The sequence below is a fragment of the Vigna unguiculata genome, chromosome 9, assembly GCF_037176805.1.
Source record: "Vigna unguiculata cultivar grain cowpea cultivar isolate G323 ecotype 2 chromosome 9, ASM3717680v1, whole genome shotgun sequence".
In the NCBI taxonomy this organism is placed as follows: Eukaryota; Viridiplantae; Streptophyta; class Magnoliopsida; order Fabales; family Fabaceae; genus Vigna; species Vigna unguiculata.
In genome coordinates this window covers 36,284,198-36,311,124 of record NC_140800.1, presented here as the reverse complement: position 1 = coordinate 36,311,124, position 26,927 = coordinate 36,284,198, and the positions used below count along the sequence as shown (strand labels likewise).

The 26,927-nt window shown below is 32.5% G+C and overlaps 3 protein-coding genes and 1 long non-coding RNA gene across 7 annotated transcripts; 2 read left to right on the top strand and 2 right to left on the bottom strand.

Moving 5' to 3' along the window:
- Window positions 1-644: 644 nt before the first annotated feature.
- RFC3 (replication factor C subunit 3) lies at window positions 645-9,945 on the bottom strand. Its single transcript, XM_028086916.2, has 9 exons — window positions 9,684-9,945; window positions 9,138-9,354; window positions 8,170-8,249; window positions 7,931-8,090; window positions 6,679-6,760; window positions 4,256-4,385; window positions 4,106-4,169; window positions 3,956-4,024; window positions 645-1,018 (listed from the first exon to the last, which is right to left on the bottom strand). Exons 1-9 carry the CDS (start codon window positions 9,859-9,861, stop codon window positions 919-921), a joined length of 1,080 nt encoding a protein of 359 aa, XP_027942717.1. The 5' UTR covers window positions 9,862-9,945; the 3' UTR covers window positions 645-918.
- LOC146883953 (uncharacterized) lies at window positions 1,765-3,401 on the top strand. Its single transcript, XR_014984328.1, has 3 exons — window positions 1,765-1,906; window positions 2,018-2,095; window positions 3,271-3,401. It is a non-coding gene; the product is annotated as an uncharacterized LOC146883953 (long non-coding RNA).
- A 4,025-nt stretch (window positions 9,946-13,970) lies between the features above and the next one.
- Window positions 13,971-19,206, top strand: LOC114195981 (Pentatricopeptide repeat (PPR-like) superfamily protein). 4 transcript variants are annotated; one of them, XM_085667206.1, is made up of 4 exons: window positions 13,971-15,725; window positions 15,839-15,928; window positions 16,998-18,711; window positions 18,869-19,206. In XM_085667206.1, exon 1 carries the CDS (start codon window positions 14,057-14,059, stop codon window positions 15,548-15,550), a length of 1,494 nt encoding a protein of 497 aa, XP_085523332.1. In that variant the 5' UTR covers window positions 13,971-14,056; the 3' UTR covers window positions 15,551-15,725; window positions 15,839-15,928; window positions 16,998-18,711; window positions 18,869-19,206. The 4 variants fall into 4 exon arrangements, with proteins under 4 accessions (XP_085523332.1, XP_027942242.1, XP_085523331.1 ...); XM_085667205.1 differs by having other exon boundaries at window positions 13,972-15,741; XM_028086441.2 differs by having other exon boundaries at window positions 15,839-18,711.
- A 3,260-nt stretch (window positions 19,207-22,466) lies between these two features.
- On the bottom strand, window positions 22,467-25,576 carry LOC114196333 (aspartic proteinase Asp1-like). The gene is made up of 8 exons (XM_028086944.2): window positions 25,242-25,576; window positions 24,688-24,805; window positions 24,358-24,578; window positions 23,585-23,818; window positions 23,351-23,492; window positions 23,051-23,245; window positions 22,890-22,962; window positions 22,467-22,784 (listed from the first exon to the last, which is right to left on the bottom strand). Exons 1-8 carry the CDS (start codon window positions 25,415-25,417, stop codon window positions 22,690-22,692), a joined length of 1,254 nt encoding a protein of 417 aa, XP_027942745.1. The 5' UTR covers window positions 25,418-25,576; the 3' UTR covers window positions 22,467-22,689.
- Between the last annotated feature and the right edge of the window lie 1,351 nt (window positions 25,577-26,927).

The following is a 26,927-nucleotide window of genomic DNA, read 5'->3' as shown; positions in this document are numbered from 1 at the left end:
AAACCAGGGCTGAAGATAATAAAGTTAACACTATGGAACACGACAACGACAATAATGAAGATGAAACTTTCTTTCTCAATATATTTCGAAAGTGTAAGATATTTCAAATTTTCAAATCAAAAATTCTTTTTCAAAAAACAAAATTTCATAATCTGTAACTTAAAAAATATTATTTCAAATTATAGTCCAAAAAATTTCTATTTAGGTTTTTGGATCATATTCTACATTTCAGAAATTGTTTTAGTTAGTCTTTTATAACATAGAACATCTAACTATACTAAAACTCAAATTACTATTCTAGATTTTTTATTTCAAAATACTTTAAAATTGTACATATAAAATTCAAATTACTAATCAAGATTGCTGATTCTGAAAGACTTCAAAATTACACAATTAAAAAAAAAAATCATGAACTAGTGTCTCACTCCTCCATTATCATGGTCAATACAAAACAAAAGGGGCGAAAAAACTCATCATTTTGAAATTACGGGGTTGAAAGAAACAACCCGCAGAAATAATGGGCTGTATTCAACTTCTGGGTCCTGTTGTATAGTACTTTCCACCCAGGAATACATACAAAGATATGCTAACTTCTATTCGTGTCGGAAGATCCACCCACAGAAAAAGGCACATAAATCCTCCAGTTTTCAAACCAAAATTTAATGCATTCCAAGGGTTTTTTGTATTGATGTCAAAACAGCTAATTTATCTAATCTTTCAATCCTAACGGTGTCGCTTAAAATAGTAATATGACGGAAGTAAAATTCCAAACAGACTAGATGTCCTACGATGAATATTCACATAAATTAAGATCTTCATAATCCCATTCTCAACGGTGAACAATGCTACGGAAATCAAACAAGCCAAGTAATAGTATGTAAAAGCAATTTCACCAAACGGACCGGTTTCGGAAGAAGGCTATGTCGCAGCAGCAACCAGTGCAGATCTAGCACGTGTAAAAGAAGCAATGACCGATCCAAGCTGAAGCTTATCGTTGCACCCAAAACTTAATCTGTACCTGGAAGAGATGAAATTTCATCCCCGTTATCATAAGAGCTAATATAATTCCAAAAACACCAGAAGATACAAGCTCATTTTCCTTTGACCCATTATTGATAATTTAAACTTTCATATTACATTTGTATCGAACCATAATGCAATGACGTCATCTCTAGTACATAATCATTAATCAGATAAACAAAATTCCTGGGGATAGACAATTTTTAGGTAACCACAATCACCGGAAAGTGAGGATATTGCAAAAATACTGAAAGGAAATATAATAAAATATGTAGGGAGAGGGCGTGGGTCAGGGATAGAAGGGGCAATATCTCTATTCAAAGCATTGAATTTCAGCCAACAAATGAGACTGTGTAGGAAAAAAATGTATAAGTAGTGCTCCTTTTTCCATAAATTATTAGAGATCCATAATATATTGATCTACTGCCTTCTAACAAGAGCCAAGCAGCACGAAGATGACAATAGCATTTTGGATTGATCATCAACCAGGGAAACCAATATCTTAGATGTAAAAAATATATAACGCATAGGGTACAAATACTAGAAGCTCTTCTTATTTTCTTCAATTCCAAGATGTGCGTAATATAATAAGACTACAAGCAACACAGTTTTTACTATTTAATACTCGTACATATAAAGTCTGAACAGGGTAAATCTGCTTAGGTTATGTTAAATATTGTAAGATCCATCTTCTGATTTAAAAAGTGTTCGGCCTGATTTTATGAGAGGGCCTAGAATAAGCCCATTTGTTTTTCAAGACCCCTTTCAGCTTCCCACATACTCCCATTCTGCACCCTCAAATCAAAACATCTCACTCATTTCTCCCCTGTCTAAAATTGGGGCTGTGCTAGGGCAACTGCGAAACTCTCCTCCCAGCTAGCGGAATGTAAGTTGAGCTCAAACTCCCGTTTTCCTCCCTCTCCATTTCAGTTGCTTCGATTTTGTCCAAGGTTCCTCTTTAGAACCTTATTCTCATTCTTGTGTGCATGCTTTTCAGCTCTCTAATCTGTCTTTGGAGCTATGGTGTTGTTACTGTTAGAGCTCTCTTCTAGCAAGTTGTTTTCCTAGTGTTGAGGTAAGGGAAGCTAGAGTTTTCACGTTTTCTTGAAGTATCTTGTATGTTTTGGCTCTGTTGTATGTTCAACATGCATGTTTGATGACTGTGATTGTATAAGAATGAGTCTGGCTGTGATTTGTGTTGATTTTCTGGTTTGCATGTGTGAGCAAGAGAGAACCATGTTGTTTTCGCCCAAGCAAGTCATCCTTGCCTAAGCAAAAATAGCAGAAACTCACCTCTGGTTTATGCTTGAGTTGTCGCTCAAGCGACCCGCTTTTGTTTTGAGCGATGAGTAATCTCGCTCAGGTGAAAAGGTCTCGCTTATACGAGAACTCGCAAAACCTGCAATGCTTATTATTCGAGCTCTCGCTCAGGCGAGAATGCCTAGCTTAAGCGAGAGGCTTATGTCACTTAGGCAAAGGCTTCTAGTTTGAGCGAGACTGGTGCAAGGACGTGCTTTCGTATTGTTATATTTGGTTGCTTGTCTCCATGATTGAGTTATTTACCTTGAAAGTATGAAGTATGATGCCCTATATGTTTTATGTGATATAATGAGAACAAGATTTTTTTTTGTGCTTGGTATGAAATGAATCATGACTGGGTTGGTTGGTGGTGAATTGGCATGAGATTATGATGTTTGAGACAACATGTGAATTTGGTGTGAGAAACATGGATATGGAATGAGCTAGACGTAATTCCACGAGTCTCTTGGCGAGATCTCATAGTGGTGTTGTAGTGTATATAATTAGATAAAGATTCAAGCAAAGTTGCATCTTGAAACTCTAAAGAACCGGTCAGTCTCACATAGAGCAGACTGATTCAAATGGTGAGAGTAGCAGGAGATCTAGTCTTTGGTAGGATAATGGTCCCAGATGATCATGGACTAACCTTATGCGTGGTAGGGTAAAACCCATTAACAATGGCTCTGCAAATCAGTAGAGGCCACCACAAATGCAAACATGCAGTGAATCTGATCTTTTTATATTTATCCGAATAAATGAGTTTGAAAGTCTTGCATTGTTTGCCTTTACACTGAAATGCTTGTTTAAAAACCTGTGTTTACTGAAATGTCTATTTAAAAATTTGCTTATATACATATATGAAGAAAATTATTTTTATCTCTAGCTTACCCTTTCTATCTGTGTTTGTGTTTTTGTTTGGTTTTCTTTTTGCGATGATTGTGGTGCTGGCAGGGAAACTGTTGTTCAGTTAGACTTCTTGGATCGCTCATTGTTGACCTTTTCTCCTTGTGAAATGTTATTTTAATTTCATTGCTCTAGAGCAACCTTTTCTTGATATGTTTCATGTTTAGCCTATGTTCAAGGTATTGTGTTGTGCCTTTGGTTATTCCTTTTAATATATTATGGGTAACTGTAATGGTTGATTCTTCTATACTTTTTGTTACTCTAATTTATACTATCAACCTGCGACGCTCTATTTATTAGAATCATTCTATTAATTTGGGACGTTACAAATATTGTAAGAGTCTAATATCCAAGTGCCCACAATATGGGAAAAAAGAGGTAAAAAATTCTGATCTTTATATCCACACTAAATGTAGCCTAATTATTTTTTCTCCTTTCATTATTATGCTTGTTCGCAACCCCATGTGTAATTGGAGTTGGAAATGAGTTAGATCAAGTTAGACTTCACAAAAATAAACCAATTCCTTTTCGCAAAATTTTGGCCTTTAGACTGACTTGTTACCTATTATAGGAGTTTTAAAGCATAGCTTATCCTGTCCTAAATCCTATTGAGGCCTTTCAGACAGTTGTACAAAAATTTTCACAACGTTAGATAACTGTTTAATGTAACTAACATATGTTCATCAGGCAAGGCACAAGGAGAATAGCATGTAAGAAGAGAAGAAATACATACTCTATGTCTGCCAAATCATTCATCAATTGTACTCGAACGGCTGAAGGCATCTTAATCTTAAAAACAAACCTGTAATGATAATAAAGTGAAAATACGATGGAAAATATGTTGCCAGGATGTTGGACAGTTAGTATGATGCAAAAGACTCACATGATCACTTCTCTGATAATATCAACCAGGGCCAACCCTTTCCTGCTCTTCATTTCATCTATTCCTGTTTAAAATTATCACCAAACAAAAAATCATAAATGGCTGATAAATATTAAACACAACAATGAAGGGTAACAAGTCACTCGGTACTTTTAAAGCTCTCTGCAAATTGTTCGTTTAGAAGCCAGTAAGATATTTGCTCAATATCTTTGGGCAATGGATTTCCAGTGCACAGGTAAACATCTTCTTCTGTTATCTGCTGAGTAGCCATATTTGTTGACTGCACATATATTAAAAACACAATGTCATTTGCAATTCATAGTTGAAAAAAAAAAAACTAAAGATATAACAACTCATAACACTTTTCCCCTGATTAAAAATCATAAACTGGTACTTGTCCTTGACACTTGGATACAAGATGAACGAAGGAAAATCATGTGAGCAAAATTTAAGAATGCTAACCACCATTTGGATCTAAAAAAGAAAATGAGAATAATTGAGAAAATTACATTTCTATATACACATTCAGTACAGTCCCTATTACATTATATTTTTTCCTTCCTTTTCTTTCCACGCTACAAGTTCATAAATAAGCAAAACATCTATCACATACAAAGAAATTACATACTATATTAGTTTCCTCAGTTATGATAGGAAAATCTCATAACATCCAGTACACGCCATGCTTTACCAAAAAAGGAATTATCATTTTCATAAATTTAGTTGACACTGGCAGAAACACAAATTATATGGTAACTTAGAAATAAGTTACCATATAACATATATTAGTAAATATATTGCAATTTCAGCAAGAAATAAGAACATAATTTTAAGGAAAAATTAGGATGTGTCATGACCCAAATGTCCACAAAGTTTAAGTATTTGGGATCAATATTAAAAATCGGTAAGAAAATTAATGAAGACAGACGCCACACATATTTTTAGAAAGTGACTTCAAATAAAACTTAATCTCATAAAACCATCTTCAAAAGTGAGCCTTGGATCCACTTACATATTATAATTTGGTCATACTTATAGTCAATATGGGATTTACAACACACCTTCTCACACCAAGGATTGAACATAAACCCAACAAATCTTGCTAGAATAGGCTCTGATATCATTTTAAAAAGTGAATTTTTAACTTTCACAAAATCTACTTGCAATGTAAGATTTGCACTTATTTGTATACTATAATTTAACCATACATTTAGTCAGAGTGAGATTTACAATGCATGATAAAGGATGGGTGGTTAAAATGCAGAATAACATTGGGTTACTTGTGGCAATAAAATACCTACCAAGCTCAAAGGAGAGTTTTATCTTACAACTATACACCCAATTAAACTCTATTATAGTAAATGTTGGGCTTTAAAGAGACAATAAGGAAGAAAAATAAGAGTAACAAAAATGAGAATGTTGACATAGATGTGTTGCAACATGCGAATGCACATGATACGAAAATTATTGCATATAATATAAGGTGATATTGTTGAGACGCTTATCAAGGAGAAGACAAAGTTTTGAGTAGGGAGAATTAAACATACACAAAGAATGTCACTAGTGTAAAGAAGTAGTCTTCCAGCTTAACTCAACTTTACAAAACCATCTTATAAGATAAGGTTTGATCCCACTTATATACTGTAAATTGGCCTTATCTCTAATCGATGTGGGATTTACAACACACTCCCTCACATAAAAACATATACATATCGAGCGTTAAACTAGACATTAATGAGTTGACCGATAGCGGCCTAGTAGCAAGTGGAACAATAGATCCAACAAACAACAAACTTCCCTAGGATAAATGGCTCTGATACTATGTTAAGAAGTAAACTTTAAGTCTAACTTAACCTTACAAAACCGGTTTGGATAAGATTTGCACTCACTTATATACTGCAAATTGATCTTATCTCTAGTAGATGTCGGACTTCCAACAACTAGTAACAACAATCTTTTTTTATTGGCACTAGTAACACAAGTAGATTGCCCAGTGTCTAGTCCTATGAAAAGAGATAGAGGGAAACCAACAAACATTGAGAAAAAATATCAAAAGGGATGCCATAGCAAAGTTATCCTTGAACATTTTATTTTTGACCAAGCCCAATGGTGTTGTGTAATATAGTACTGACCTCACCTAATGCAATAAAGCTACTGTTGTTGTAATGTACATTGCCAGATATTAAAGTTGGAAATTTTCAAGCAAGAATCCGCACTTAAATTTCAGATCATGTAGCCGGGTAGACATTATCTAAGCTAAAATGTCAAAATTAATACTTGCCAACACTTCACCATTTATGGCCCTAACCTCCCCCTTCTTTTTTTTTTTTTTTTGCTATATGATTCCATGTAAGCATTTGTAAACATTAGTGTCTACTTCTACACACATCTCACTATGTACAACACTGAAAGCGGTATAAGGGAAGAAAAGAAACAGTATAAACTCATTTCAAAAATGGAGTTTGATTCTATGTAATCGATACAATTAATCCTTAACTAGAACAAGAATAAACATCAAAATAAAAGGACTAGCGGAGCTAGATTTGTATGTAAAAAAATTGAAGGCCATTTACCTGAAGAATATTTAAGGCCTTTCTCATATCACCATTGCTAAGCCGAACAAGGGCCGCTAAGCCATCATCTTCAACATCAAGCCTAGTAAATTACAAAATGCCAAACATCATATTTTAAGTTATTAAGTCAAAAAATTGAATCACAAAATTACAAATATTTATAATAAAATTAGTGAACCAATAACAAGGGCACAGATGTGAGATGCATTAGAGGAGATTAGCATGTACAACCAAGTTTCACAAAAATTAGTAACTTGTAATTCCATTTACTTCATTTATAGCTTAATTTTTCTCACCAAAACTTACCTACAACCTCCCAAACATCTTAAAAATCTAAATTGAAGCATAGATTTTGCGTTAAACAATTTGATCATGCTAACTGACTAAAAAAATTGAAGTGATTCAAGAATCCGAACACATGTAGTTGAACTGTACAAACAGTTACAGAGAGATGCACACACAAGTAAGGTCTCATTAAGTTTAAAACAGTAGGACTTGTACGTGCTCTTTATTTCTCTTTTACTGTGCCTCTGATTCAATTATCAGCACTCACTAGAGTGTATAATATTACTTTTGATGGAGTATTTCACTATATACAAATGAATCTAAGCATCAAAACTATCATTAACACATACAATAGAACCACCATTTTTTTATGACATAAAAGTTCAAGCTAAATTTCCCTATGTATTGCATTTAGGATTACAAATTTCTGTTTGGAACATTCAGACCTTTTACCTAAAAAACTGAAGCAAAAAAATAAAAAAGATACAAGCGTCCTTAGAGAAGAAACTGTTTGAAATAGGGTAAACACTAACAGTCAAATAAAAACATATTACAATAACCTTCTATAATGAACTGAATGCAAATGGATGCATAGACGGGAAGCGCATTTTCTCCCCTCCCGGCCCCTTCCCTCTAAACAAACTGATATCCAAAAGAAGCTGATTTTTACTTAACACATGAAATACTTCCAATCACCCGCTTTCAGAAGATAAATTAATGAATAATATTAAAATATAAACAAAATAAACTCTCCCAAGATAAACAATGAAAGCCTTCATCAGCTTCATTCATGATCATTATGTTGGTGCTCAACACGCACAAGTGTCCAACTATATTAGAGAATATAATTATATAATTCAACAGAATTTTTTATAAAAATATTCCAGATGATGTGAGAAGATAAAAAGAAGAGTCCATGACTCCAGCTACTACATGCAGACTAGATAATATAGAACAGGAAGCATACCCTTCAGCCTTGATAACGTGTTTCAGTCTTTCAGTGACATGGACGGCATCAAGAGGGGCAAATCGAAACCGAGTGCATCTAGATTGAAGTGCAGGAATAATCTTGTTTACATGATTACAGATAAGAGCAAACCTGGTGCTTTTTGTATATTTCTCAATCACTGCATGAAAAAGAGATAAGGGCACTATAACTCATGAAACCACTTGATGCTGCATTAGAGTATAAAAATTAGCACACACCTCTACGTAATGCAAATTGGGCATCCTTTGTCATAGCATCTGCTTCATCTAACAATACGAGCTTTACAGAGGCCTTAACACTGAACAGGGAGTTTTAAATGGTAAGTTAAGGCAAACTTGCAGCTTCGGTACAATCCCAGAACAATAAACAAAAAATAAATGTTCAACTCTGGTTACGCTATTTTGTCCATCATTCCAACTTCCAAATCAAATGTCATATCAGCATATGCAAGCAAAACAAAAAAAAGGAAAGAAAATAAAACACAGTAGCAAAGATCTTTGAAAATCAAAACCATTACAACTGAAAATTAAAATGAACAAAAAAGAATTATATAAATGTCCTTGTATTGCCTATAATGTTTTATGTGGTAAAAAGAATTATATAAATGTCCTTGTATTGCCTATAATGTTTTATGTGGTAATATCTCAATCGGGAATAGAAATTGTATGCAATATAACAACCCCAGCTATCCCCCACTTAGTGAAGGATTTTAGCAGCACCTTGCAGAATAGAAAAAATAATGAGAAGAATGGGAGCAATTTTAGCACCTAAACTACGACTTTTAGAGAATTAAATCTGCAGGAGATATAGGACCAGACAAACAACTAAAACAAAGGGAACACTGGAACCTCTGAATTGACTAATAGACTAGTATAGGAACTAGAAGTACGCAATGCAGAACCCTGAAGATGAGTAACAAGGAACGGGAAACACAGGGAGCATAATCAAACCATAAATTCTGAAGCTTTCTAACCAGAAGTTCAACTGCAGTGAACTATATTTCTAACTAAAGCAACCACCGCATAAAAACAAAAGCAACTCGAAAAGAACATCAATTTGACTGCCAACATGAAATCAGACAAACCAACAACACAAACTACAGAAAACAATTTTTGTAGTCATAAGACACCAAACACATGTATACAAGAAGTGTACAAGTACGAGAATAAAAGACAGAGAAGACAACCCAAATGACAAGCTCTGAGTGCTAGCAAAATCTTGAATCTGCTGTCTCACGACCTCAATTCCCCTGTCATCTGATGCATTGAGCTCCAAAATCATATTTTTGAAGCGTGGACCATATAGTTTGCGTGCCACGGCGAGAATGGTTGATGTTTTGCCCGTTCCAGGAGGGCCATACAATAAAAGATGCGGCAATCTGTTCTCTGTGGTCAGCCTATCAACTAAACAGCAAATTAAGAAACAAAACAATGAGCAAGTGATCCAGGAAAATATATTATAAGATGTACGATTACATGCTCCTTTTAATTTTCCTAATTTTCACTAAACCAAAATAAAAATGAAACACAAAAAAGTTAAAAACAAGTTATGTCGTTCCCTCGCTAAACAAGTAGTACAATCCAACTACTACAATTTCACCACTTCCATATTCCTAAAACCCTAAGATGAGGACAAGAAGGGAAAAAACTCAAATCAAAATAAGAAAATTAACCTAAACTGCAACATAAACCCTAGAGATAAAAAAGGTAGAGAGAGAGAGAGAGAGTCTTACTGGTATCAACAATGTCACGGTGAGCGGCGACGTCGTCGAGAGACTGAGGGCGGTATTTTTCAACCCACGGAATGGCCTTGCCGAAGGAAGTAAGGTCTGTGGCAACTATGTCATTTTCCCCGGCGGAGATTGAGTGGTCATCGCTGTCGCTGTCGATTTCCATGAGATGGGTCGTCATTGATAGGTCACCCCTCTAAACACTCCGCCTCACAAGCCACAATAGTGAGTGCTGCTTTATGGCGCCAAATACATATTCATTCATACTAGGGGATTCGGGTTTTTTTTTTCTTTTCTTACTTTTAATTTTAATATATTATATTGGTATTTTACTAAAGTAATATAAAAAATTAAAACAACATTTCAGAAATAATAAATTATAAATTAATAATGTACATTTTAAACAAATTCACAATCTCAGATAATTTATGTGCAATGGTTATTTACTCGTGTATTGTTTTCTTTGACATTCCATTCATTAGTTGAAAATTCAATTTAAAAGGTAGTGTGACGGTTAAAAATATCAATTTTTGTATATGTAAAAAAGAAATCATAAAGAATAAAATAGGAAGAATGTAAATATTGATCGAGCGTTAAAATGTCATGATCATTTGTTTATATCTAATAACTTATAATTTTATTCGGTATATAAGAGTTTATAAAAAAATAATTAGTGTGTATTTAAATATTTTTCACTTTATTTTTTTATTATGTTGGTAATATTATTTGATCCAAATGTCCATCATGATTTGCAGAGAGTTATATAAGTAGGAGGAAGCAATCTTTAAGCCATTTTGGATGGAGTTTCCTGTGTGATTGCGGATGAAGTTCACAACAGTCGTGCATCTAGGAGTCATTGTTGAATATGAAGGAAAACATCTTGCACTTGTTCCTTATCTTTCTCTGAGATTTAAATTGCTTTTGCAATACTTAGTTTCTCGTGTTGGATGTAATGTATTAGAATTAGTATAACAAGTTACGTCAATCAATCTTATATCGGAAAACTTAACACACAATGTAGTTAGTATAATAAGTTGTATGAAACACTTGGTGTGTGTTAATGATTTACCAATTGTTATTATTATCATTGTGTTGCGCTTATTAGGCATGTCCGTGCTCAATATTCATGAGTGCTCTATAAATTAGGTCAAGATCTCAAACAAGTGGCACCCACTCGAAACTCATATAAGTGATTTCATCAAGCATATGCTGCAAAACATGCACCACCATGTAAGGGATATGAAATCATTAAACATTTTGTTTAAACTAAAATTCTTACACCATGTATAATTATAATTACAAAGTTTAACCTCTTAATAATGCAGTTCTTACCACTTTCACACACACACCATACAAATTGACATAATTGCTTCAAAATAAATTTAGTGTCATCATAACTAACAAGTGTCTTGATTTTACCTACATGAACCTTATTCATGGGATCTCTAATCACAAAAATTAGGTTACCATTACTTGTTTGTTTGTAAATGGCTTGAGTCTCATTCCCCTGGTGTTTATAAAATCATGTTTCTTCCTAAGGGTTTTGTCAAAGGATATGCTATATTTCGTTTTGACTTCATATAATTAATGAAATTTGTTATACTCTTTAGCATTTGTTTCACCAAATTAGGTCTTAAATGTATATGTATGATATTTCTATTATAGATAGTTTTTAATTGTAGTTATTGCCGATTGACAATCACAATGTATTTATACAAAGGTTGGTTTCATTTCTTGTGAAATGTTTGTTATGAAGTTTTTCAACCACCCAGCTTCAGTACCATCCATTTTCATAGCAACAAACTCATATTTCATTGTTGATATAGCAATAATTGTTTGTTTGGTTGATCTTCATGTAATCATATCACCCAAAGTGTGAATACACAACCTCTAGTGAATTTTGTCTCATATAAATCAAAGAACCAGTTACCATCACAGTTTTTATATTAAGAGTACACACTATCAACATCATTAGGTGAAAAACCATCATAAAGTAAGCATTATCAAGTTTTTCATGCCATTATTTTGGTGGTTGTTTCAATCCATACTAAGATTTTTAGTTTGCAAACTTCATTCTCTCGACCAGGTTGTTAAGATTTTGACAAGTGTACCAAGTTGTGCAACTAATAAAAATGGTAAGTCCAAATATCATTTTCCCATGGGAATTGCGTTTGTTTAGTTAATTAGGCATACTTACTAATTTAAGCATTGAATGTAACCATAGATTAATTCAAAACAAGTGAAAACATATATATTTCTAAACTTGAGAGCATAAAATAATCAAGGCGATGACTCATTGGGGTTGGAATTCATGACCAAAACTATAAGCAATCATCTCACAATATATATGTCGGGTTTTTTAGTAAAATCTTTTGATACTAATATTGCCTTGTACTTCACTACAAATTTATCAGGGTGATATTTTTTCTTGAAATCCACTTACAACCAATGACTTATGCTCCTTTATGGTGGTTTGGATGGGGTAATCTAAGAGGGTAATTGATTTATTTATAGAATTTGAAATTCTTTCAAGAAAAATTATATGTTTGGATGAGAAAATTAAAAAGAAATTAAAATTAAGGATTTTTAAGAAGGAATTTCAAATAATTGAAATAGTATAATTTGAAATTAAATTAAAAAAAAATAACCAAGTTGTGAAATTGCTTCTTGGTTAGAAAAAAAAACGTCTACAGGTAAAAAAAGTTAAGTTGGGTCGGACAAAAGATTAAGACGAGTCAATTTGGGTCGAATTTTAAGCTGTCTCGAGTCCGACCAAAGTTCAAACTAGGACAGACCAAACCAAAGGTCGAGTCGGACCAAGTCGAGTCGGGCTGAAGAACAAGTCATGATAGGGAGGGTCTAAGGTTGAGCCAGGCCGGGCCAAAGGTCAAGCCAAGCTGAGACGAAGGTCAAGCCAAGTCGGGTCAAAGATCGAGCTGGATCGAAGGTCGAACTAGGTCAAAGGTCAAGTCGGGTTGTGCAGTGCCGAAGGTCGAGCCGACTTTAACCAAAAGTCAATACAAGTTGTACCAAATTGAAGGTCGAACTAAGTTAGTTAAACTTAAAAGTTGAGTTGAGTTTCCCATAAAATAAAATTTAAATTGATTTATCCAAATAATAAAGTCGAAATTTAAAATATTTCAATTACTCTATCCAAAATAATCATCTAAGAAAGAAAGAGAATTCAATTACAAGTAATTCAATTATTAGGTATTTCAATTCTTTAAAATTATTAAAATTTTTCGTCTAAACACAAGGTTAAACTTTAGACAAATCTATTAATATCTTAGTATCATTTCTCGTAATCGATTCAATTTCCATCATAATTGTCATGGTGTTGCATAAGAACACTAGTAGCTTATAAAAAACCTCGTTCGATCACTGTGCACTAGATAAATATAAAAGTCATATCTAAGTGAAGTTTCTTCTCTATGTCTTTTACTTTGGCTGAAATTCTCACATATGATGTCACTTTTAGTATTTGTAGGTTGTTTGAGTGTTTCACCAAGTTATATTTTTGTGCTATTTTCAGTTGTAATATTTTATGGTTTGAACGTACATGTTTCATAACTTTTATAAAAAACTAGCACCAGACCCATGCATACGCACGAGATTTTTTTTCTCTTTTGTGAAATAGTTTAATATATATTTTAGTCACTAATTAATGCTTTGTCAGATATATTTTAATATATATTTTAATCAGTAATTAATATATGGTCAAATATTTTCAGGTACAGTTTTATATTTTCAGATACTTTGATATAATTGAAAAAGCAATAGGTCTATTTTTCAGTTTGAGCTTCTCCGTTAGAATTTTATCGTTCTTTGGTCGGCTGGTTCTTTCGTGGAAGAAGATGTCGTCTTCCTGCAGATACAACTTCAAGAACTTGTTCCATAACTTCATTTGCTTGTTAACTCTGGGTGACGTAAGTAATTTTGAACTTTTGCTGTTCATATGCGTTATGAATATTGGTTATATATATGTTTTTCAGTATCTTCTGTTGATTTGATGAATTCTTTTGTTGTGTTTTTAGTGGTTGTGATAATGTCCTTGATGCATAATTTAGTTAATTTTTCTGACATGCATGTTGTATACGTGTTCTTGCACGTACGAGTTTCAGAAAACCTAAGATTCCAGTTTTGAATTAATAAAAATAAAAAATCAAGATCTTGTTCCAAAATAAAAAGAATCACGAGTTTTAGAAAACCTAAAAATATAATTTAGCAAAGAAAGAAAGTACAACATGGTTATTAAGGAGGTGTGTTTGGCAATTTGAAAAATCCTTTATCGGGCCCAATTCAGGCGTCCAAAATTCCCCCCAAGTTCCCTCTGCATCTTCTTCTTCTTCTCGCCTTGTACTTCTCCGTTCCGAGCCATGCTTCCGGCTCTTTCTAACCAACGCACCCACACTCACCACTCCCAATCTCTCTCTCGTCTTCTCAAACGAAACCATTCTCACTTCCGGCCAGGAGATACCAAAACGATGCCGTTTCGGTCTCCACCGAGGTCGAAACTATCAACCAAGCTTCTCAACATAAGCATATCCTCGCTGTGCAAAGCGAAGCAAATATCCAAAGCCGAATCCGTAATAACCGACGGCATAAGAATCGGCGTGCTCCCCGACGCGGTCACATACAACACCCTAATTGATGCCTACTGTCGTTTCGCCTCAATCGATGTCGCTTACTCCGTCCTTGCGCGAATGCGCGAAGCAGGGATTGACCCCGACGTCGTTTCGTACAATTCGTTAATCTCCGGCGCCGTCAGAAAGTGTATGCTCTCCCAGTCCCTCGACCTTTTCGAAGAAATGCTGGCGCGTGGCGTAACCCCCGACGCGTGGAGCCACAACATCCTAATGCACTGTCTCTTCAAGCTCGGGAAGCCCTACGAGGCAAATCGCGTTTTCAAAGAATCCGTTCTCCGCGGCGAGGTTCACGCCACCACTTACAACGTCATGATTAACGGTCTCTGCAAGAACGGTTACGTCTCCCACGCCTTGAGCCTATTCAGGAACTTACAGAGGCACGGTTTCGTGCCTCAGGTTTTGACCTACAACGCGCTTATCAACGGGCTCTGCAAGGCCAAGCGGTTGAAGGACGCGCGGACGGTGCTCAAGGAGTTTGGGGAATCCGGTTACGAACCGAACGCGATTACCTACACCACCGTCATGAAGTGCTGCTTCCGGTGCGGTTACTTCGAGCAGGGGTTAGAGATTTTGTCGGAGATGAGGAATTTAGGGTTCACGTTTGACGGATTCGCATACTGCACGGTGATTGCGGCGATGATTAAGACTGGCCGGATGCGCGAGGCGGAGGAGATAATTGATATCATGGTGAGTACCGGCATTCGGCCAGATCTCGTGTCATATAACACTTTGATTAACCTTTATTGCAGGCAGGGGAGGTTGGAGGATGCATTGAAATTGTTGGATGAGATTGAGGAGGAGGGGTTGGAGTGTGATCAGTACACGCATACTATTATTGTTGATGGATTGTGTAAGGCTGGTGATTTTGATGGTGCTCAGAAGCACTTGAATTATATGAATACATTGGGGTTTGGATATAACTTGGTTGCGTTTAATTGTATGCTTGATGGCTTGGGGAAGGCTGGGCATATCGATCATGCTGTGAAGTTGTTTGAGGTGATGGAGGTGAAGGATTCGTTTACTTATACTATATTGGTGCACAATCTTTGCCGGGCGGGGAGGTTCCTTTGTGCCTCGAAGGTACTGGTTTCGTGTTTGAAAGGTGGATACCAGGTGTTGAGGGCCACTCAGCGGGCGGTTCTTGATGGCCTCCGCAGTATTGGGTTTACTAATGAAGCGCGGAAGCTTCGGTCGAGAATCAGATTGGCACGGCTTATGTCTTGAATGTGTGTCAGTTACTGTAAGAAATTTTGGAGGTGTGGTGATTATTTGAGGGACCTATGTTGGAGTGAAGTTAGGCAACAAAAGAACGGTACTCTGATATGTGGGTCGCACAGTTGATGATCAGCATAACTGCTGTTCAAAAGCAGCTGTTAACCTTCTACTGCAAGAAAATTAAGTATGTTATTGCTTAGGTAGGCTAACTGGTATATTGTTTCTAGTTCTTGCTAGATAACTGCCTCTTATTGTACTTGTCGAGTAATGTTGACTTACGAAGTTCTTCTAAACCAGATGGAAGCTAATACGATACTGCAACAAGATTCTACTTGGGAGCCAAAATTGCTTGTTGAGGAGTTGATCACGGCTAGAGCTACAGATCAGGTATGCTTCCATTGCATCAAATTATCTTGGTCACTGTTTCACGTGGATTTGAAATTTGTTTATTGGCTGAAAAATGGAGCTGGTTCCAATATTATTGGCTCGAACATGAGGTTGAGTGTCATTTTCCCAAACCTCAAGAAGGAAGTATGTTATCTACCTGTTGATTTGTTCATTAATGTGGCTAGTCTTCCTACACTACATTTCGTCGACATTGTTATAGAAAAAGCACACAGTTCTGCATAACAGCCAAGAATGAGGTGTAATGTATCATGCAAATAGTTGAAACAAAGATGGTGGCATATAGCTTGAAAAATATTGGTTATGTTAGTACTACCTTGAGGTTCTATTATACTACAACCATATATGTTATGGTTATGCTCTGTAGTTGCAACATAATTTGGGTTATTAGCCACACTTGGTCTGTGATTCAGACAACTAACGATATAAAGGGGAAGCCGTTGATTAGGCAACTGTAGATCCATCTCCCAATTTGTTGGAAGGGTCCAAAGCCTTTCAAATCTCGACATGATGTTACTGGCAATATAAGCCACCGGTACTCAGCATCACAAATTCAAAGAATTCGTTGCTGCAAATACACGACCAGAGGCTTATATAATTGTCACTGTGAGCACCTTTCATGGCTATGATATGAGTCTATGATCTACATCTCTCCTTCTCTTTAATGAAAGGAATACAGGGATTTGTGTCTACTATCTGACATGCTACCCTTTTCCAGAAACATGGTAATGTCTACTTGGGGATTCTAGATTGCTTTGAAATAGGATTGGAAATATTAACATAATTGGAGGTGAGAAATATTAAATTCAAATAAAATATTAAATATAAGGAAATCTTGTTTTTTATTTTTTATTTTAGTTTATTGTATTGCATTTTCTTTTGCTCTTAACAGATATCTCTTTATAAGGTTAGATAGTGATTTGTGACAACGAGAAACAACATCTGATTGGATGGGTCTCTGCATATTTTGATAGACTTTCCAAGTCATAAATCAGTCTAATGTGATTTTTTTAGTTGATACTGTTGATAGAGCTTTTTTCAACTTATGCAGATGTTTATTTCTGTTTGCTCTGCATGGCATCCAGAGAGGAGAATGAATGCACACAAAATAATGTCTTAGGGTATTCAAAAAGTGGTAAACTCTAATATATATTGTAAAAAATGGTCTGAAAAACAAAATTATTGAACAAATAATATAAAATACTATTAATTTGAATGAATTGAATTTTTAGAATCTAATACAATCCAATGTAACTAAAACTTGTCATACATAAATTTATTTGTGAAATTAAAATGTAATGTATTTTTATATATAAATACATTTAAGATACAACACTACTTTGGAAGTTTTTAATTTAAAATCTTAGAATTGCCATTTTCTTACAAATTTTCAAACAAGTTGTGAATGAAAACAAGTAATTTTTATAAAAATATTTTAAATACTTTTTTATGAAATATGTTGATTGGATAAGAAATAATAAAAGAGATTGAAATTTTAAATTGACGATAATAAATTGGATGTTTGAAATTATATAGTTTTAAAATTTACCTAAAATGTAATAATAATTTGAAAATATTTATATTTTTAAATATATATATATATATATATATATATATATTGTATTTTCTTTGTAGTTCAATTCTAGTTAGCTTATGGTGAACATGATTGAGATTGAGATATTGTTAACTTGATTGAAGTTTGTGTGAGATAATCTTAAAATTGTTTATTGTTAAATATTTGCAAAGGTTTCTTCTATATTATAATTGATTGTACTTCTTTCATATTACAGTTGATTAGATTTATTTTCCATCTGAAAATAACTAAGTTTTTATTACTAATGTAGACTAAAGTTAGCATGTAATTTTAATTCATGTTAATTTTAATTAATGTTAATTTTTTAACCAATATAAATTATAGTTATTTTTTTAGAGAATGAAAATTTGGATGATTTCTTTTATTTTTAATAAGTTATATTTATATTTATATTTATATTGTTGAGATTATTTTAATTATTATTATAAACTACTATTATTTATTGCTTGATATTTGTCAATTTTTTTTTTAATTAATGTTGTTAATATTATTTTTCTGTGAATGTCAATTATATTACTTCTATTTATATTTGTTGTGATTATTCTTTTATTGCATTTTTTTTTATTAATGACACTTTGTTATTTGTTATTTTTATTAATAGGTTGTTTGAATACTTTTTAAATATTGATTGGGAAAACTTTGGGTGATAATGAATAGGGTATTTTTTTTTTTGTTATTTAGGGAAAAATTTCTATCTAAATTGATGGAAAAATTAATATAATGGTTAACTATATGTTTTTTGTTTTAGTCTCTTCTTCAAAAGTTTTCAAAAGTTTGATTGTCTTAGGTTTCCATACCTGAGAAATGTAAGTATTTAATCCTCAATACCTGTTAATTTTTTTTACGTGGCAAACACTATGTCACGTCACCCTTATGTTATTAGACACATATCTAGTTTTAGTTACATGTGTTAATTGAAGAATAGAAGAGAAGTTTAGAGTCTAAATAATTGAATTTTTAGTTCTATAATTTTTATTGGAAATCCAATGTTTGAAAATATGTGTTGAAATTGAAATTGAATTGAAGAAAAATAAGAACATTGAAGGATTGTTGAACGAAGAAGGGAAAATTGTGCTTTGAATCAAAGTTGAAGGATACAAAAGCAAGGATTTTCATTGAAGGTCGCGAAATTACAGAAAGGGAAATTACGTGTGTTTGCTTTACAAGTCAGGTTAGTTTGTATTTGTTTGTATTGTTGCATTGTTTAGTCCTTGCATTTAGGGTTAACAGTGTAGTTTAGGGTTATGATTGTTTTGCTTTATTTAATTAATTGTTGATTTAAATTGTAGGGTTTGAAATGAATTTCTATTTACTTTTTCATCATACAGGGGAAGTTTGTAAAGAATAAAAGGTTGCATTACCTGGGTGGGGAAAAACGTGGTTAGAGGAGTTGATCTTGTTTTGAAGCATTGGATATACTAAGAGACTTCAAATATGTCGTGGATGTTAAACTTTAGTGGAAGCCGAGAAAAGAAAGCTTGGATAAGAATTTGAACTATTGAGTGTGGATATGCAATAGAGTTAGCTAGCTAGAGAGAGGCTCATCAAGAAGTTGAAATATATATTGAGCATATTCTTAGTAGACCTGAAGTAATTCACTTTTTTTTTTTTTTTAAATACACAACTTATTTAACATCGTTTTAGTACAAACTTAAGTATTTCAAAATTTTATGGATTCAAACCTTAGTATTTCAAAATTTAGTCATTAAAAGTTTCCAAGGAATTGAACCCACATATAAACAATACTCGTTACTTAACCGCTGTATAATTGTTTCATATTAAAATACATACATATTTTAAAAAAAAAAACGCAGAAAAGATGATACTAAAACTTCCATACAATTAAAAAACGCAGAAAATAATATATGTCACATAATATTCGATATATCAGATATGATTATTTTGAAAATAATAAAATAGATACATGCTATATATATTAAAAATTATATAATAATTTTAAAAATATAATAAATACATGCTTCTTGGTATATGAGATTAATTAAAATCTTATATTAAAGTTGTTAACATAAAAAATTATAAATTATTATTATATATATATATATATATTTTATAGATTAAATATTTTATTAATAAATATCAGTAAAATATTTTATAATAATGAATTCAGATATTTATCGAATGTAAATACTTTAATTCAACCTAAAGTATGAGAGCATCTTAAATGTTAACTATTATAACAACTAAATTGAAGTATCAGAGCATATAAGTTATGTCTATTACAACTGGTTACATTATACCCATGTTTCTATAAAATAAGAATAGACAATATGGATAATTATGCTAACAAAATTTACTTTAGAAAAAACATCTTTATGATATAATAACATTAATACGGTAACAAAATTTACTTTAGAAAAAACATCTTTATGATATAATAACATTAATACGTGTATATTTTGTTTAAATTAGGAGGTAAACGCTAAAAAAAAGTCAACCTTGTGAAGAAAATATGAAAATGGGAATGAAGTTCAAATGTGACCATATATTGACAAATTTATAAATTCTCTTTCGTTTTCAACTTTGTAAAACTCAAATAAGAGACTACTTTTCAAAGGTTATTACCATTAATTGGTAGTCAATCCTTAGTCAGTAATTACACATAACAGGTTTCAACTATTTATAACCAAAGCACATCACGGAGACCGAAAAAAAATTATTTAGTCGTTTTTTTTATTGGATTAAAACTTACTCGTGTTCTTCGTGAATAAATATCTATAGAAGTCGTGATTTTAATTTATTAAATTTGGCTTAACTTTCCTTAGCTTTCATAAATTAAATATTATCTTCTGATATCTATAATTTAAAAAATATTGTTTTTAGTCTATATGTCTAACATTCTAATTTTAACGGCTTAATAACTAATAAAAATATATATTTTATTTTATGTTCAAAACAGATAATCCATATATAAAGTATATTAATATAGTCGTATAACTGATAAGATTATTAAAATATAATATTTATACAAATTAATTAAAATCAAATTCTAGCTCTAAATACATATTACCCACTTACAACAGTTTTCACTGAAACTTTTCATCAACCTAATAGATGGTTTCTCATCTTTCAAGGTGCCTCTGGAACTACAACTACATATGATTCCATTGAATAAGTTTCATCACAAACGAAAAACAAACAATACAAAACAAAAGCATAGAATAAGGGTAAACTAATGTAATGAATGATTTAATCATTTCATAATAAAATTACATAAATCATACATAATCTATCATCTCATTTCATATAAAGACATAAAACTATGACTCAATTATTCAGATACATGCCTTTGATATAGGGTACACAAAGAGATGTACACCTGTGATGGTTTCTAGACTCTGCAGAGTACAAGACACAAGAGGTCATTGCTCAACCACATAGGGTTAATCCTTTCAAGCCTATGACAAAAGAATAAGTCCAAAGGCTAGGATCTCATGCTACTTACATCACATAACTCATTATACTCTATATGAGTGTGAATGGTTATTAGAGTTCAGGATACCTCCTACCAGTTCTTCTCCCATATCAAGGCATACACTAATAATACCACTACTAATCCTCCTTGGATTAACATTAATCAATCTCAACTCAATCTCATATAAACAATCTTATATTACATCTCATACATCAATCATGTAATAGGTAATAATCCATATTTACCACATGACCACTCGCTCAACGACCAAATGACTTACTCAACAAATAAATCACTGAAATTCATAAAGGTAAATTCTTCCAAAATTCGCTCAGCGAGGATATTCTTGCTCAGCAACTATAAAATCAATAAGTTCTCTAACTTTGTATTTGCTCAGGGAGTACATTTTCGATCAGCAACTATAAAAATATGGCCAATGTCTAAGTGGTCTAGTAATCATTCTAATTACCAAAAACATTCCAAACTCAAAATTCAACACAATATGAATACTAATCAATTTCAAATACAATACCAAATCAATTAATGATTCAAACTAACCATAAATAGACCTAAAACTCTAGATTCACACATCATAGATATCATACAACAACTTAAGTGCACATGCAAATCACAAGATCATCATACAACGTTCTCAATCCACATTTCTATGATTTAAAAAAAGGTGCAATTAGTTTCCCTTAAATGTTATCTTGCTTAAACAGTTCTAAGCTCTATAAATATTTCTAACTCCACAAAATGTTCTATCCACACATAGAAACATCACAAGAACGATCAAAACGCATTGTTATGATCAATGATAAACATAAACTCATATTAATGATTAAAAATACGCATGCAAGCAAAAGAGAGCTCACATGCAACCGAAAACAAAAATAGACCAAAAAGAGGGTGGAAAATTAACTTACGCAAACAGAAAAATTGATCGGTCCAAATGGAAGAGCTTGTCAAGATGATAAATCCTACAGTTTTGGTTCTTCAATCATATGACTAGAGAGACAAAACTCTTAGGGATAATAAATTAGAAAACTCTAGAAAAATGATTTAAGTTAGACAACTCTAGATAGTGATTTATAAGAGATGATTTATTTTAAAATAATAAAATTCTTTTATAACAATTTTATTTATACTAAAATATTTTAATATTAACATAATTAAATCTAACTATTTTTAAACCACTGTTACTTTTAAAATACTATTTTCTAGAAATTTACGAAATGGTGTTAAAAGATTAGTGATTATACAATTCATAAATAAACTCATGCGAAATGAAAAGAAAAATCATAATTATTTTTCTCCTGTATAATGAAATTATAGTTGATAACGCATAGAACAATTTATTTGTCAATTTTAAAATTCTGAGAAAATGACAATTTTAAGATTTCAAGTACAATAAAATCGATGTAATGACTAAATTCTTTTTTTTTATCGTCAAATATTAATTATTAGTATTTTGTCAGTATTTTTAAACTTAATTAACGAAAGATAACAGATTCGTATTATATCATAATTTTATAAACATATGTATGGGATTATATATGCTATCCCAACATTTTGCCTTCTACCATTCCTTGCCTAACAACTCATTCACAATCTATGACATCATAAGTTGCAGGGCACCTGTTTGCTAATATTTCCTAATGAGAAAGTCCTGTTGACAGTCTCACAGCTAAAGAAAAAAAATCACAATACACTGATTTACGATTTGGAAGGTCCATCACACTTGGCAGAGGCCCATCCAATCTGCTGTTTCTCGTTATCATAAATCACAATCTTATCTTGTAAAGATATATCTGTTAAGAGCAAGAGGAAATGTATTACAATCAAACTAAAAACAGAAACAAAAATAACATATTTCTTCTTATACTTCACATTTTTATGCTATTTCATATGCTAACCTCCAATTATGTTGATATTTCCCAGTCCTATTTCAGTGCCGTCTAGAATCCCCAAGCAGACATTGCCATGTTTCTAGAAAAGAGTAGCATGTTAGAGACATGATTTCTTTCGTTCCTGAGAAAGAGAAAAGCAAGTCAGAATAGTCTTAAAAGGTGCTCACAGTGACAATCAGATAAGCTTCTGGTGGTACTTGCAGCACCGAATTCTTTGATTTTGTGAAGCTGAGTAGCAGTGGCTTAAAATTTGTAGTGACATCATGTAACGATTTGAAAGCCTTTGGACCCTTCCAACAAATTGGGAGAGATGAATCTGCAGTTGCTCTAGTCAAAGGCTTCCCCTTTATATCATTAGTTATCTGAATCACAGAGCAAGGATTACTAACTGAATGACATGTGATGATTATTAATTTAGCATGATACACCAAACAATACAATAATGCTCCTCTGGTTCCATATCTCACCAGATCAACAAGAGCTTTATGAGCTATGGAATTGAAGTATGTGTAGGAGCTCCCACTATCGAAGATAAGTTCTAGACCTTTCACAGAAGTAGGTTTTCCATTGAAAAGCAGGTCTGCTGGACCTGTTTTATAGTGTTGTTGTCTGAAACAAAAAACTGTGTGTAAGTTCAAATGACTGGTAGTACTAGTAGTAGTATCTCACATGGAAACAGATAAATGTGGTTTAACACTTACACTGATGAACTCTGCAATATGGGTGTCCAAACAACTCCAGATTGGGGAATGAATTGATCTCCAAAGAATAAAAAGCCTCCTCCTCTCCCACTTAAGCAGTGGCCTACTACATTACGAATTAGGCCAAGAGAATGAAGCTGTGATACAATGCTTGTTTTGCCTTTTCCAAGGCCAAGAACACCTGCTGTGGAAGGTGGGGGATTATGACCAGGATGCGTTTGATCATATCCACACCTAGCATAAAACACAGAAAACATTGGTTTCTAAGAGACTCAAGACAAATATTTGAATAAAAAAAAGGTTAAATGTTTTTAGTCTCTAAACTTAGACACAAAGTTGGACTCATTCTGTCTCAAATTTTGATACATTCGAGTTCCCAAACTTAAAAAGTGAATGAATATAATCCTTTTAATCCAACCGCATTAAATTTTTTTAACATGTCAAATGTGTTTTAAGATGCCCTTTGAGTTGTTTGTTCCGTTTTGACATGTTTCAACTCAAATGTCAGTTTGAAACATTGTTTAACATACCCAAGACGATTAACGTCATGAGATTAAAAGAACTATATACATTCAATTTTGAAATTTGAGAACCAAAATATACCAAATTTTAAGAGAGAAATAAATTCCAATTTCATATGTAATTTCAGGGACTAAAAACATACTTAATCCATACAAAAATAATCCAGCCTTACAAATATTTCAGCATTATGAATGAACAATTTGAAATGAGTTAGCCAGCAATGGGGGAACAGATTGAGAGAAAACACTCACCCGAAGCCCAGAATAGGGCGTGCTAAAGATCCATTAGTAAATTTAACTGGAATATAATCTCGGACTAACACACCCAGAGATGATCCATGGTCTGCATAATCAACCTCATAGTCACATTGCTCATTTGCTACACCACAAGGAGGTGCTGACTGGACTCCAGTACACAAAGGATCCACACATTTCACAACGTTGCCGCGAGGTTTGTAAAGTCGATTCTGGGGCTGAAAAATCACCAATTAAGGAAATTAATATTATCCTTCATTACAACATGTTTGATTAGTAATTAGCATAAAAGTAGTCGAGAACGTTCTAAACTCAAGTGAAACTTACTACAGTGCACCCTTTACACGGTGCATCACACTGAAGCCAAGTGAGATCACTTCCTGTGTCAATGTCAAGATCATAAAGCTTAGGGGGATTGCCAATGGCAAGGTTCACCGTGTAATACCTGCATACAAAGAATTCATTCATCCACTTTTACAAAACCAAGAATCATCTTTTTTCTTTACTTTTTGTCATTGCTAAAAACAATTATCAGAAGAAAAAAATTACACAAAGGGGTCTGTCAAGCTACTCCTTTGTGTAAGATCACTCGATGAAAATAGGATTAATTCGATATAAACACAGATGGTTCTGAAACTTCCTAAGAAATTAGAAGGACTGGTCAGAGTCAATTGGTTGGACGGAGCATTCAAAGAAAAGCGACGAAACAACTAAAAGTTGAAAACTTTACAAAACAAATCCACACCCAGAAAAGAAAACCTTGAAAATATTGGAGAATAAGAAAGAATGAGAGAGTTGGTGTATGCCTTTTAGAAGAAGTTTGTTGAACAAGTCAGAGGATGCATAATGTAATTACTAAAGAGTAAGATAACAGAACATACCCAATTGGATAAACATTTCCTTTAATCTGAAAAGCGAAAGAGGAAGCAAGGGAATGAGCAGAGGTTGAGGGTGTTGGCTTCTTGGAGTTGAGAATCTGATCGGTGTCTGAGAAGGAGGTTGAGAAAATGGAAGAAAGAAGCAAAAAGAGTGAAATTCCTCTGCTTTTCATATCCATGTTCAAGGGACTGAAAACTCGAAATCAGAATTGAGAATTTGATGAGAAGATTAAATGAAATTGAAGCAGAAAGAGAGAGAAAGAAAGAACTCTCCTCTAATGTAAGTACTAAACCGCGTCTGCGGGCTCATGTGCAGAGAGAGACTAATAGGGAGAGAAAACACGCACAATGGAATCTCTCGTTTACGTCATTACTATGACTTTTAAGGTTGTCACAAAAAATTTGTCTATCGTTTGAAATAAAATAACTATTCAGCCTTATAAATTTTTTGAGTAATTATAAAAAAAAAAACACCAATTTTCTGATTAGCAACATATTTCCTTAAATATTTTTAACAAGTTTTTGTGATAGGTAAAGGTTGTGAAAAGTATATTAAATAAAAAAAAAGTGGCATACTCAACAATAGAAAATATGTTTGGATCTTATCGTTTAATATATTTAAGTGGGCAATTAAAACTTTAAAATCTTTTAATTTTAAATTATTAATTCATTGATAATAATATTAAAATATATTTTCCAAACCAAAAAATTTTAAAAACCAAAAAAGACGACTATGCACGGGTCTCATGCCAGTTAATATAAGAAAATTTGATACTTCCATGAACAAGTAAATTAACTGACATGAAGTTATATAACTCAAATATAGAATTGATCAAAAGTTCAAGTCATAATTATGTAAATACGTTACATACAACATACAACGGCGGAGCATAGGAGGGCCGTGGTCCCCAAGATTTTTGAAATTTTTCTTAAATTATATACATTTTGAAATTTTTGAATTTTTTTAAATTTTTTTAAATTATAGATAATATATTTTATAAATAGATGAAAATTAAATTGTTTGTATTTTTATTTTTTTATAAAATACAACTAATTAATGTTAATAGATAATAACATAAAATTAAATATATGAAGAATAAAAAAATTTAGGTTTAATTAATTTTTTGGTCACTATTTTCATTAAAAATGTTAAGTTAGTCATTAAATTTTTTCTAGTCTCAATTTGATTCTTAATTTTTGAAAAATTGATGCAATTTGATCATTTTCCTTAAATGTATTCAAGGGAATGAACAACTTTCATTAAGATTGGATAGTGAGATTATGTTAATTACACCAACAAAACAAACTATCTTTATTTACAACTTTAATTTTAATGAAGAAACATCAATCCGTTTCAAGAAATTTAATGAAAATAACCAAATTGCATCAATTTTTCAAAATTCAGAACCAAATTAAACTAAACAACAAAATTGGAGGACCAACTTAACATTTTTGAACTAAAACAATAAACAAAATAATAATTAAACCAAATATTTATTAAGATATTTTTTTTGTCCTTTCTTATTGTCTTGTTAAGTTTACAAAAAATGTACTCATTTTTCACTGTCATATTTGTTTTAAAGAAGAAAGGTAATTATTTTTTCTCTCATTTCTCATTTGTCTTATTTCTTTTCTGAAGAAAAGAAAAGTAATTATCTTTTATCTTACTTGATAATGAAATATTAAATT

Excerpts from the sequence above, each read along its gene's own strand:
- RFC3 (XM_028086916.2), bottom strand. The coding sequence starts at position 9,861 with ATGACGACCCATCTCATGGAAATCGACAGCGACAGCGATGACCACTCA. Across the intron at positions 9,355-9,683 it reads CCGTGACATTGTTGATACCA|TTGATAGGCTGACCACAGAG; the intron begins GTAAGACTCTCT and ends TTTGCTGTTTAG. Across the intron at positions 8,091-8,169 it reads CCAATTTGCATTACGTAGAG|TGATTGAGAAATATACAAAA; the intron begins GTGTGTGCTAAT and ends TTTTTCATGCAG.
- LOC114196333 (XM_028086944.2), bottom strand. The coding sequence starts at position 25,417 with ATGGATATGAAAAGCAGAGGAATTTCACTCTTTTTGCTTCTTTCTTCC. Across the intron at positions 23,819-24,357 it reads CGCCCTATTCTGGGCTTCGG|GTGTGGATATGATCAAACGC; the intron begins GTGAGTGTTTTC and ends GTTTTATGCTAG. Across the intron at positions 22,963-23,050 it reads AAGCTTATCTGATTGTCACT|AAACATGGCAATGTCTGCTT; the intron begins GTGAGCACCTTT and ends ACTCTTTTCTAG.
- LOC114195981 (XM_085667206.1), top strand. The coding sequence starts at position 14,057 with ATGCTTCCGGCTCTTTCTAACCAACGCACCCACACTCACCACTCCCAA.